Below are 13,488 nucleotides of genomic sequence, written 5' to 3'. Positions count from 1 at the left end.
TTGACACAGTAATGTGTGTTTAATATTTTATGATGTATTGTAATGATACTCTTTCTTCCCAGGGTCCGTCAGGACCTCCAGGTCTGCCGGGGCAGACGGTGAGTACAGCAGCTCCATGGGATTCACAGCTCACATACTGTAGAGCAAACACACACACACCTCCATCACCACCATAGTTAACACACACCAATCAATTTGCGCACATCAGTTCTGGTGGTGACATGCAGTGTGTGTCTCTCCATAGGGCGAGGGGGGCAAGCCAGGGGTCCCAGGAAGAGATGGAATACCTGGAAAAGAGGGAACACCAGGGTTGCCAGGCAAACAGGTATCTACTGTATGGTATCTGACTCTCTTCATGTTTATAGTATGTCTTATGATGGCATCAGCTTCAGTGTGGATTTGTCTTTGATAATGATTTTCAGGCTGCTGCTTTTGTTCTTTATCAAACGTCCTCCCCTCTTCCCGCCGTCAGGGTATCGCTGGACCAATGGGCTCCACAGGGTTGAAAGGGGAGCAGGGGGACAGTGGCCCCCCAGGAAAGGTGAGTGAGAGGATCAGGTAGGTGATGTGAGTTTGGATTGAGTTCTCGGAGTCCACAGCCGCAGAGCCGCAATTGTCCATTGTGAGACCACCGTCCACTGGGACGCACAGCCCGACCGTGCACCTCCCCCAAAATTCCCAACCAACGCAGCTCCAGTTCCTATTTTCATTTTATTTTTGACCCTTTATTTAATTAGGCAAGTCAGTTCAAAATAAATTCTTATTTACAATGACGGCCTAACCCGGACGACGCTGGGCCAATTGTGCGCCACCCTATGTTAATCCCAATCACGGCCGGTTGTGATACAGCCTGGACTCGAACCAGGGTCTGTAGTGATGCCTCTAGCACTGAGATGCAGTGCCTTAGACTAGAGGTCGACCTATTATGATTTTTCAACGCCGATACCGATTATTGGAGAACCAAAAAAAGAAAATACTGATTAATCGGCCGATATTTATATATATATTTGTAATAATGACAATTACAATAATAGTGAATGAATAATGAAAAGCTTTATTTTAACTTAATATAATACATAAATAACATCTATTTAGTCTCAAATAAATAATGAAACATGTTCAATTTGGTTTAAATAATGCAAAAACACAGTGTTGGAGAAGAAAGTAAAAGTGCAATATGTGCCATGTAAAAAAGCTAACGTTTAAGTTCCTTGCTCAGAACATGAGAACATATGAAAGCTGGTGGTTCAATATTCCCAGTTCTTCAATATTGCCAGTTAAGTAGTTTTAGGTTGTAGATATTATTAAAGAAATTATGACGCGTCGACTATTTCTCTCTATACCATATACCTTTGACTATTGGATGTTCTTATAGGCACTTTAGTATTGCCAGCCTAATCTCGGGAGTTGATAGGCTTGAAGTCATAAACAGCTCAATGCTTGAAGCATTGCTAAGAGCTGCTGGCAAACGCAGTAAAGTGCTGTTTGAATGAATGCTTACGAGCCTGCTGCTGCCTACCACCGCTCAGTCAGACTGCTCTATCAAATATCAAATCATGGACTTAATTATAATATAATCAAAACAGAAATATGAGCCTTTGGTCATTAATATGGTCAAATCTGTAAACTATAATTTTGAAAACAAAATGTTTATTCTTTCAGTGAAATATCAATTTGTCACATACACATGGTTAGCAGATGTTAATGCGAGTGTAGCGAAATGCTTGTGCTTCTAGTTCCGACAATGCAGTAATAACGAACAAGTAATCTAACTAACAATTCCAAAAAACTACTGTCTTATACACAGTGTAAGGGGATAAAGAATATGTACATAAGGATATATGAATGAGTGATGGTACAGAGCAGCATAGGCAAGATACAGTAGATGATATCGAGTACAGTATATACATATGAGATGAGTATGTAAACAAAGTGGCATAGTTAAAGTGGCTAGTGATACATGTATTACATAAGGATGCAGTCGATGATATAGAGTACAGTATATACGTATGCATATGAGATGAATAATGTAGGGTAAGTAACATTATATAAGGTAGCATTGTTTAAAGTGGCTAGTGATATATTTACATCAATACAGAACCGTTCCGTATTTAATCAAATGGGTGGCAACCCTATGTCTAAATATTAATGTTACATTGCACAACCTTCAATGTTATGTCATAATTATGTACAAATCTGGCAAATTAATTATGGTCACACAGTTCGCAACGAGCCAGGTGGCCCAAACTGTTGTATATATCCTGACTCTGCTTGCACTGAGCGCAAGAGAAGTGACACAATTTCCCTAGTTAATATTGCCTGCTAACATTGATTTATTTTAACTAAATATGCAGGTAAAAAAAATATATATATATATTTTAAGAAAGGCATTGATGTTTATGGTTAGGTACATTTGTGCAGGGAATGCGCTTTTGTTAAATCATCATCCGTTTGGCGAAGTTTAATTAGGCTGTGATTTGATGATAAATTAGCAGGCACCGCATTGATTATATGCAACGCAGGACAAGCTAATTAACCTAGTAATATCATTAACCATGTGTAGTTAACTAGTGATTGTGAAGATTGATTGTTTTTTACAACATAAGTTTAATGCTAGCTAGCAACTTACCTTGGCTCCTTGCAGCCGCAAGGTCCTTTTGACGCTGTACTCACGTAACAGGTGGTCAGCCTGCCACGCAGTTTCCTCACGGATTGCAATGTAATCGGCCATAATCGGCATCCAAAAAGGCCGATTACCGATTTGTTATGAAATCTTGAAATCGGCCCTAATTAATCAACCATTGCGTTTAATTGGTCGACCTCTACCTTAGACCGCTGCGCCACTGGGGAGCCCTATTAATTTGAATATGGGGATGGTTGGAGAAATTGTTTGAGCTGTGCTGAGAAATCTAAAAGTATGAAAGCCACTGGTCCAATATTCTACAACACTGCTGTGTGGACTGTACATATTGTGGACTCTGATAAGTAATTCATTCAGAAGCTCCGGCTGCACATTTATCCCTCTTTCCTTTACTGTAAATGGCCATGACTCATATCCTCTTTTTACAATGTCTCTCCAAATCAAAGAAGAGGTAATCACTGGCATGAATAGGAGGGCGGAGACACATGTAAACATACGCATACAATGACACACCAATGCTCAAGCATATACTGTATGTGCACTTGTAAAGGATGTCACGCTGCTCTTACCAAGGCTCAAATCCAGGACCTAGCACAAGTGACCTCCCCCTCAAGTGTCTTATCAGTCAGTGCCATGCGAAAAGCTAGCAATTCTGAGGCGAAAGTGGTGACATTTCAGGCTGAGGGAGTAAGTTTCACACATCCCCATGTGCTACACATGCATGCATGCACGCACACACACAGCATATGTTTAGTATCCTTGTTGAAACCAAACATTTATTTCCATTCAAAATCCTGTTTACCTAACCCTAAATCTAACCCCAACTCCTAAACCTGACCCATAAACCCAAGCATAACCCCTAAGCCTAAAATAGCCTTTATCCTTATGGGGACCTGGGAAATGTCCTCACAAGGGGAATGTTCTTTGTTTTACAATCCTTGCAGGGACTTTTGGGGGTTTCCGGTACCCATGAGGATAGTAATACAAACCCACACACACGCTTTCACATCATTTGCCGGAGGCTTTAGCAGGATGTTATACGGTTCAGGAGAAATATGAGCTTTTGAAAGGACGAGATGTACTGTACTAACCAAATGACACTCCCGTTCATGGGATGCTCTAATGAAGGTCAAAAGGCCAAAACAGTAGCATAATAAAAAATGATATTTTGAGAACATAGTGGGTGGGAGTTCTCAATTTGTTACTATTGCTGTCCATCTTCAGTGAATTTTCAAACAACCTAATCCAGATGTTTGAGTTTCACGTCAACTTCTCCCTCCATCCATCCCCTTCACAGGCTGTAGCAGGACCCCCTGGTGTGAAAGGAGCACAGGTGAGTGGTTGTCATGGTTACTATTCGGTCGTGGTAACATCCTGTTAGTGTTGACTACAACCTCGCCCTGTTGAACCAGTGTATGAAGGCACAATAGACACAACTCAGAACCAGTGAATCACTATACTGAATCATAGGCCAACAAACAGACGTATTGTAGACGGCTTTGACTAGAGCAGAATGGTATGGGGTGGTTTAGCGGTTAGGGCCGCTGAGCACAATCACATATGCCATGTTGGCGTGGGTTCAAATCCGGCCCACTGTCTCATCTTTCCTGTCTCCCTCTAAGTAGGCTGTGATTCGTGAGGAACTAGGTGCAATGGAATAGGATGCAACAGAGTTTAATGTAATGGGCTGTCTGTTGGTTGTGATTGGTTCAGGGACCTGCTGGTGTGACCTTATCTGGGACAATGGGAGAGAGAGGGCTGCCAGGGCTACGGGTAGGTCTGCTTGGTTGAACCAGTTATTTACATCAGCTATTATTCAGGCATTTACTATACAGATTACCAAACATGAACAAGAATGTTTAGGGATTTCTGGGTTACCACGTGTTTCTAAAGTTGTATTTTTCTAAAATGTTTGTCCTTTAGGGTGAGAGGGGGGACAAGGGTCCTGCAGGCACCAAAGGGGACAGGGTGAGTAATGTCACATAATACAACATTAGTCAACATTCACAGACACTACATTATGACAGTGATAAGGGAAATTATTGTGTGTGTGTCTGTCTGTTTCTGTGTCTTGTTGAAATAGGGCCCTGCTGGTGAAAATGGCGAGCCTGGAGAAGATGTGAGTCACCTTTTGACATTTTGTAATATCAAATATTTAATGTCTAACAGATGTCAGTCTTACTTACTTCTCCATCCACTTTGTCTCTTTTAGGGGGGCAGAGGACATGCAGGGCCTAAAGGAGACAAGGTAATGCAAATCACCAGCTGATTCCTCATGTCTGTGTTTCCCTGGCTGCTAACCATGTGACAGTACTAACAGGATTTGTGTTGCAGGGAGAGAGAGGCATCGGACTGGCAGGGCCTCCTGGTCAGCTGGGACCTCAAGGGTTAAAGGTTACTATCATACGGAATGTTCTCATAAACAAAAATCACATATGTAGCTATGTTCATATTAACATCAAATCAAATGTTATTTATCACATGAGCTGAATACAACACCTTACAGTGAAACACTTACTTATAAGCCCTTTACCAACAATGCAGTTTTAAGAGAAAAAATAAGTGTTAAGTAAAAAATAGATAAGTAACAAATCATTAAAGAGCAGCAGTAAAATAACAGTAGTGAGGCTATATACAAGGGGTACCGGTACAGAGGGTACCGATGTGCGGGGGCACCGGTTAGTCGAGGACATATGCAAACTTATCCGTTTCTGCTCTTCTACAGTGAATGTGAACCCCTGTGTGTTTGTGTTTTAGGGAGACACAGGACTCCCGGGCCCAGCAGGTCCTCCAGGAGCCCGTGGCATAGCAGGGACCCCTGGTCTGGCCGGCCTGAGAGGAGAGAACGGAACCCCAGGACCCCCAGGACCTCTAGGACCCAGGGTGAGAGGGCCTATATCGCCACGGTAGTTGGGTGACTGGTGTGGTCTTGTCTTGTTAGCCCTACTCTGTGTTGTATGATTATGTTGTCTCATCTCCAGGGTCTCCAAGGCTTTCCTGGTCAGGCAGGGACCCCTGGAGGTCCTGGGCCCCCTGGACCCACCGGCCTAGTTGTAAGTATCCTTTACATTGCATCATGATGACATAATTGAGTGTGTGTGAGCGAGAGAGACAAATAAATATATAATATATTTAAGCAATAAGGCCCGATGGGGTGTGGTATATGGCCAATATATCACGGTTAAGGGCTGTTCTTAAGCATGACGCAATGCAGAGTTCCTGGATACAGCCCTTAGCTGTGGTATATTGGCCATATACCACAAACCCCTGAGGTTCCTTATTGCTATTATAAACTGGTTACCAACGTAATTAGAGCAGTAAAAAGAAATGTTCTGTCATACCCGTGGTATACGGTCTGATAGTTTCTTATAGCCTAGCGGTTAGAGCATTGTGCCACTAACCGCAAGGTTGCTAGTTTGAATCTCTGAGCCCGCTAGGTGAAATCTGTCGATCTGCCCCTTAGCAAGCACATAACCCTAATTGCTCCAGGGTCAAAAACACATTTCCTTTTCACACCAGTACAGGTTACACACTTGTACAGTACATGTTTGAAGCAGGACAAATGTAAGCCCCCATGTTTGACATTTAATTTAGCAGATGCTGTTATCCAAAGTGACTTATAGTCATGCATGCATATACTTCTTATGTATAGGTGGCCCAGGGAATCAAACCCACTATCCTGGTGTTGCAAGAGCCATGCTCTTCCAACTGAGCTACAGAGGACCAAGGAGAGAGCAAGACTTTGTGTGTTTGTGTTATACTGAACATGAACACTAACAGATACCTGTTTTTCCTTACCAGGGTACACCGGGAACTGCTGGAGGCAAAGGGGACAAGGTGAGTTAACAAAGAGATAAACATGTCTTCCATACTGTATAATATCTTATCAAATAGGATGAGATTGCTCATTAATCTTCCTCTTTAGGGAGCGATTGGAGCAGGAGTACCTGGATTGAGAGGCGAGAGAGGAGACCCAGGGCCCCGGGTAAAACCACATCACCATTTGAGTTTGAATTGTATCTATATTTGACAGTGTTGTATTGTAGAGTTGTGTGTGTTGGGGGATTTACCGATTTGTGTGCCTGATGTTTGCAGGGGGAGGAGGGTCGAGCTGGTTTGGACGGGGAGAGAGGACTAGTGGTACGTCTGTCTTCTCTTCTTTCATCACTGTCTGTCTCTCATGTATCTCTACCACAGGAGGCTGGTGGCACCTTAATTGGGGAGAACGGCTCGTGGTAATGGTTGGAGCAGAATTGCTGGACTGGTTTCAAATAAATTAAACACATGGTTTTCATGTATTTGATACCATTCCATTAACTCCGTTCCATACATTATTATGAGCCGTCCTCCCCTCAGCAGCCTCCTGTGATCTCTACGCCTGTTCATCTTATCTACTCTCAACATCACTATCTAGCAATTTTGACTCTACCGCCTCTGTCTTGTGCTTGATAATTGCCTCAGAGTTCTATGGTGTTTGTTTCTGTCTGTTTATTACTAGATGTCATTGATTGCCTCAACCCTCAATATTGATGCAACTTAATAGAGTGAGAGATAAAATGACAGAAGGGGGAAGGCTGAAGTGAACATAGATAGAGCTCAAACGTTTGTGTGGCTTGAGCAGTGTACTTCAGTAAATGGAAAGGGCCCAAACGAAAGGAAAAGTTCTGAAAGCAAAAGTCTTCATCAGCATGATGCATAAACCTTTAAATAATTTCCATCACAACTATACCTTTATCGATTACTGTCAAGCTCATTATCCCACCATACATAGAGTATACATATCCTGTTTCTCTGAGCACAGTAGTGCAGTAGATTGCTCCCTAAAGTGTGTTCTACCCTCCACTTTGATCTAATGATAGGCCTTTGTACTACCATAGCTCCTTTAAAAGCTGCCAGCCAGCCCTTGGTCTTCTGTCGCTACCTGTGCATTAGTGCTACTGAGAGTAGGGCTGTTCTCCAAGGCAAGGGCCACTAAACCTGTTCACCTTAGCTCTCATCAAGGCCATACTGACAGACTCACATTAGTTGCCTGGTAACTTCCAGAAGGGGGCCTGGTACTGTAGAGTGCCCATGGCATTCCACTTTAAACTCAGGTGAGACATACACACAGACAGGAACTCACCTATTACAGTACACTCATTTCTCATACAAGAGGAGAGTGCTAGTTGTGGTGGGTATAGAGAGCTATTGGTTGTAGTTTTGGATGATTTACACCATAATGGTGACGATTGCTGGTGAGGATGTGCATGTGGGAGTATAATTGTTTTTCTTCCTTTGTGTGTTCTGTTTGATTAAATGTGTGTGTGTGTGTGTGTGTGTGTGTGTGTGTGTGTGTGTGTGTGTGTGTGTGTGTGTGTGTGTGTGTGTGTGTGTGTGTGTGTGTGTGTTCACCAGGGCTCTCCGGGTGGCAAAGGAGGCAGTGGCGAGAAGGTGAATATTGTGACTATTATTCCCCACAGCTTTATTTTCCAACATTCTCTGTCCCCTGAGCATTCTGCTCATGTAAAATAGTCAATCAAATTAACATGCCTACCTAGTGAGTCCTACTCTCAATATATTTCAGGGTGAATTGGGGCCTCAAGGTGACAAAGGAGAAAAGGTATGAATTGTAATGAATGAGTAGTAATATTGTGTGTGTACGTGGTACACACACAGAGAAGTGCAGAAAAAGAGCAAAGGGGAGACAACGAAAATAAAAATGTGAAAATATAAAAGTTCTAAAACATTTTTTTAAACCTAGTTATCTGACCATGATGTTGTTCCCTTGCAGGGCGATACTCTCCTGGTGGGAGGACCTACAGGAGAGAAGGGTAACAAAGGAGAGACGGTGTGTGACCCTCTCAACCCTCAACCTCACAGCACCGATTTATTGATCTAATAAAACAATTGATCACAAAAATACTTCAGAGCACCAAGTATTGACTATGACACTGCTAATCTGTGTGTGTGTGGGTAGTGGTAATTTACAACTGTTGTTCTCTTCTTTATCAGGGTGACCGAGGGCCAAAAGGGGGGCAGGGGGAGAAAGGCTTGAAAGGCAGTGACGGCCCAGCTGGGGAGCAGGTGAGGTTGGGCTTGACAATGAACAATTCTTGGAGTTGGCAAAAACACAAACAGCTCTGGGAGCAGGCTATTAATAACAGGAGTATAACTGTGTGTCTCCACAGGGTCTGAGAGGTGAGCCAGGAGACAGGGGCTCTACAGGGTTCCAGGGGGCCAGAGGTCCAGGAGGACAGAAGGTGACGACATCACCTGATCTTTATCAAAGCTTTCATCATCACTGTGTCATATATGTCAGAACCAATATCATCGATAGTCAGTCAATATCAAAATCACTATCATAATGTCCTTGTGTGTATAATGGTTGCATTGCACAATTCTCCCACCCGTCATGTGATAATGGATCATCACCCAACAATATGTTCTGTGAAAAGGAACACTGTATTGCTCAGACTGGATGCTGTAGGGGACTGTTGTACAGATGCAGTGTTCTAATGGGTTTGTCTTTGTGTCTGTAGGGAGAGGCGGGCCTGCCTGGTGTACCTGGAGAATCTGTGAGTCTCCCATGTCACCCTCAGTTATGAAAACACATCTTGGCCACATGAACTGACATGTGAAAAACTCTGGGCCCTAATTATAGCCTATCACCAGGATCTAAAGTTCTTCCTGGTTAGGTCACATGGTCAGGAAAAACTCCAGGTCCTATGACTAACTCCCCATTCACTCTCCTATTGACCGATAAAAGACTGGTTGATTGTTTTTCTCCCAGGGTACACCAGGAAAAGATGGAATGCCAGGCTTTAGAGGAGAGAAGGGAGACATGGGAATAACTGGAATGCGTGGAATTAAGGTTTGTACATCTGTGTGTGTGCAGCGTGATGCATCTGTTTGTGTACGTGTCTGGTGCTTGTGTCTGTCATTGTATTTGAACAGTCTTTGAGTTCATCCCCACTTGAAGAAGTTTGGTGCCAAACTTGATACGTCCTCTAAGCTCCAGTGCCAGCCTCCCAGATCATGCCGCCAGCCATAACTCTTCAATGGCTACAAATTGACATTACGTAATGGAGGATTAGTATAAATTCAGCTGGATATAGCCCAGGATAGAGTATGCGTTCATTCTCATATGGTCTATAAATACCTTTAATGACGGTTAAAAGTATAATTTGTGTGTTTGTGGCATTCTGCCAGACTAATAGGCTATCAGAACCCCCTAACCTTCTTACTGTATACTGTGTGAATCCCTGTCCTCTTCTAAAGTAATGAGGGACACTTTGAGATGTGTTCAGTGTTTTCTTGACATGACCTTGCTACTGTAACGGCAGTACAATCACAGCATGATAATCTGGGTTTAGAAATGACTAATCCAGACGGCACAATATCAGCCAGCTCATTCAGTCTCACAATGCTATCAGAACCCCTTCAACTTCCCCTTATCTGTCACTAGCAATTATGCTCAACAAATCACCCAGTTACTCATCCTCTACAGTGCATTTGTGAAAGTATTCTGACCCCTTGACTTTTTCCACATGTTGTTATGTTACAACCTTATTCTAAAATCGTTTTGTTTTTTTATCCCCTCATGAATCTACTCACAATACCTCATTATGACAAAGCAACAAAAGAAATGGGGGAAATTTTGCACATTTATAAAAAAGTTATTTACATAAATATTCAGACCCTTTACTCTACCTTTACACTGTACTTTGTTAAAGAACCTTTGGCAGCGATTACAGCCTCGAGTCTTCTTGGGTACAACGCTACAAGCTTGGCATACCTGTATTTGGGGAGTTTCTCACATTCTTCTCTGCAGATCCTCTCAAGCTCTGTCAGGTTGGATGGGGAGCGTTTATTTTTTATTTTTTTTACCTTTATTTAACTAGGCAAATCAGTTAAGAACAAATTCTTATTTACAATGACTTCCTACCCAGGCCAAACCCGGATGACGCTGGGCCAATTGTGCGGTTGTGCGGTGCCCTATTGGACTCCCAATCACGGCTGTTGCTGCACAGCTACTTTCAGGTCTCTCCAGAGATGTTCGATCGAGTTCAAGTCCGGGCTCTGGCTGGGCCAATCAAGGACAGTCAGAGACTTGTCCCAAAGCCACTCCTGCATTGTATTGGCTGTGTGCTTAGAGTCATTGTCCTGTTGGAAGGTGAACCTTCGCCCCCAGTCTGAGGTCCTGCGCACTCTGGAGCAGGTCTTCATCAAGGATCTCTCTGTACTTTGCTCTGTTCATCTTTCCCTTGATCCTGACTAGTCTCCCATTCCTTGCCGCTGAAAAACTTCCGCACAGCATGATGCTTCACCGTAAGGATGGTGCTAGGTTTCCTCCAGACGTGAGGCTTGACATTCAGGCCAAAGAGTTCAGTCTTGGTTTCATCAGACCAGAGAATCTTGTTTCTCACAGCCTGAATGTCCTTTTGGAGTGCTGCAGAGATGATTGTCCTTCTGGAAGGGTCTTCCATCTTCACAGAGGAACTCTAGAGCTCTATCAGAATGACCATTGGGTTCTTGGTCACCTCCCTGATCAAGGCCTTTCTCTCCCGATTGCTCAGTTTGGCTGGGCGTGTTACGCCCTGACCATAGAGAGCCATTGTTTCTCTGGTATAGTAGGTCAGTGAATAGGTGGTGATCTAGTATTTCTATGTTGTGTTCTAGTTTCTTTTCTATATTTGTTTAGTTGCCTGTTAGCACTTCATTGACTTCACGTTTCCTTCTTCCTTTATTGTTTTTGTGCGTTTCACTAAATAAATATGTGGAAACCTTATCACGCGGCACCTTGGTCCGATGATTCTAACGACGAGCGTGACAGGGCGGCCAGCTCTAGGAAGAGTCTTGGTGGTTACAAACTTCCTACATTCAAGAATGATGGAGGCCACTGTGTTCTTGGGGACCTTCAATGTTGCATACATTTTTTGGTACTCTTCCCCAGATCTGTGCCTCAACACAATCCTGTCTCGTAGCTCTACAGACAATTCCTTCGGCCTCATGGCTTGGTTTTTGCTTTGACATGCACTGTCAACTGTGGGACCTTATATAGACAGGTGTGTGCCTTTCCAAATCATATCCAATCAATTTAATTTACCACAGGTAGACTCCAATCAAGTTATAGAAACATATCAAGGATGATCAATGGATGATCATTTAAGGACCAAGAAGTTGTGCCATAGATTGCAAAATAGTTGGGTAGAGATTTTCGATGTACAGATCACAGCACAATTGTAAAATATATGGAAAATAAAAAGATTGATGGCAGGGGTTGAATGGAGCTGAAGGGTGGGACTAATAACAACAAGATAACAAATGTAAAATATAGTGTCTCCAAAATGTATATAGGTTCAAACATTGTGAAATAGCACAGTTAAAAATGTATGGCGAATAGAAATCAAACTGGATGGACATCAGAAATAGATGGGAGAGGTTATAGGAAGGCCAGGACTAAAAACAAACCAAATATAACTATTGTAAAATAGATTGTGTCTGTAAAATGTATGTAGAAGCCTAAGTGTTGTTGTTCATTTGTTTACTCCAATTGGTAGGGTTTGCAGGAAATAATAAAGGAAAAAATATTTTTTAAAGATATGTATGATGTGTGTATTTGTATACGTATGTACAGTACCTGTCAAACGTTTGGACACACCTACTCATTCAAGGCTTTTTCTTTACTTTTTACTAGTTTCTACATTGTAGAATAATAGTGACTACATCAACACTATGAAATAACACATATTGAATCATGTAGTAACCAAAACAGTGTTAAACAAATCAAAATATATTTCATATTTGTGATTCTTCAAAGTAGCCACCCTTTGCCTTGATGATAGCTTTGCACACTCTTGGCATTATCTCAACCAGCTTCATGATGTAGTCACCTGGAATGCGTTTCAAGTAACAGGTGTGCATTGTTAAAAGTGAATTTGTGGAATTTCTTTCCTTCAAAATAAATTTGAGCCAATCAGTTGTGTTGTGGCAAGGTAGGGAAGGTATACAGAAGTTAGGCCTATTTGGTAAAAGACCAAGCCCATATTATGGCAAGAACAGCTCAAATAAGCAAAGAGAAATGACAGTCCATCATTACTTTAAAACATGAAGGTCAGTCAATCCTGTCACGTTCTTTCAAAATCAAACCCAGAAGCAGACCAGAACAAGGAGAGTAGGAAGAAGGTGAGTATTTATTTACAAGTGAATGTAAATGGGTAGATATATCCAGGTGGCGTAGCGGGCAGCGGTGGTGAGTTGATGGGAGTAAATAGGTGGATCCAATGGGGTAGCGGAATCCTCCTCCGACCAGGTGGGAATGGGGTAAATGATCCGGGTGAGTAACTGAAGACAGAACAAACGGAGGAAAGTTTAAGGCAAACAATACGTAAAAAACAACAAAACAAATGTATCCAACTTGAGGCTGATACTATGGCACAACATACTGTTCATGGCTAACGATCCGGCAGGGAATGGATGTCAGGTCAGAGCTTTTGAAGGGGAGAGATGATGATCAGGACAGGTGTGCAGATTACTGATGGGATACAGGTGCGGGTGAACATCGATCTCCCAACAAGCTAATTCGCCCGGCAACCAGACAGGGTGCGTTCCAGGACACCAGAAACACACTCCAGGACAGAAACACAGGCAAACACAGACTCAGGAAGCGGGATTCGTGACAGTACCCCCCCTCCGACGAACGCCACCGGGCGGACTACCTGGAGCGCCAGGGTGGAGGCGGTAGAAGTCACGAAGCAGGTCGTCATCAAGGATCTGACGCCGAGGAATCCAACTCCTCTCCTCTGGACCATATCCTTCCCAATCCACGAGATATTGGAAACCTCGACCCCGCCGTCTGGAATCCATTA

General features: G+C 42.9%; 1 protein-coding gene across 6 annotated transcripts in view; it reads left to right on the top strand.

Moving 5' to 3' along the window:
* The window catches only part of LOC109891573 (collagen alpha-1(VII) chain), a 118,542-nt gene that overhangs the window by 85,057 nt on the left and 19,997 nt on the right, over positions 1–13,488 (top strand). For all 6 annotated transcript variants that reach the window (XM_031825230.1, XM_031825231.1, XM_031825229.1 and 3 more), the window contains exons 87-107: positions 63–98; positions 245–325; positions 473–541; positions 3,939–3,974; positions 4,355–4,414; positions 4,565–4,609; positions 4,725–4,760; positions 4,854–4,889; positions 4,976–5,035; positions 5,399–5,524; positions 5,623–5,694; positions 6,443–6,478; positions 6,567–6,626; positions 6,737–6,781; positions 8,036–8,071; positions 8,205–8,240; positions 8,412–8,468; positions 8,633–8,704; positions 8,809–8,880; positions 9,160–9,195; positions 9,411–9,491. In XM_031825230.1, coding sequence (XP_031681090.1) covers positions 63–98; positions 245–325; positions 473–541; positions 3,939–3,974; positions 4,355–4,414; positions 4,565–4,609; positions 4,725–4,760; positions 4,854–4,889; positions 4,976–5,035; positions 5,399–5,524; positions 5,623–5,694; positions 6,443–6,478; positions 6,567–6,626; positions 6,737–6,781; positions 8,036–8,071; positions 8,205–8,240; positions 8,412–8,468; positions 8,633–8,704; positions 8,809–8,880; positions 9,160–9,195; positions 9,411–9,491 — 1,188 coding nt within the window. The remainder of the gene's footprint in view (positions 1–62; positions 99–244; positions 326–472; positions 542–3,938; positions 3,975–4,354; positions 4,415–4,564; positions 4,610–4,724; positions 4,761–4,853; positions 4,890–4,975; positions 5,036–5,398; positions 5,525–5,622; positions 5,695–6,442; positions 6,479–6,566; positions 6,627–6,736; positions 6,782–8,035; positions 8,072–8,204; positions 8,241–8,411; positions 8,469–8,632; positions 8,705–8,808; positions 8,881–9,159; positions 9,196–9,410; positions 9,492–13,488) is intronic.

Source organism: Oncorhynchus kisutch, linkage group LG5 (assembly GCF_002021735.2).
Source record: "Oncorhynchus kisutch isolate 150728-3 linkage group LG5, Okis_V2, whole genome shotgun sequence".
In the NCBI taxonomy this organism is placed as follows: Eukaryota; Metazoa; Chordata; class Actinopteri; order Salmoniformes; family Salmonidae; genus Oncorhynchus; species Oncorhynchus kisutch.
The sequence above is the reverse complement of the archived record's forward strand: the minus strand, read 5'-3'. Positions and strand labels throughout refer to the sequence as shown.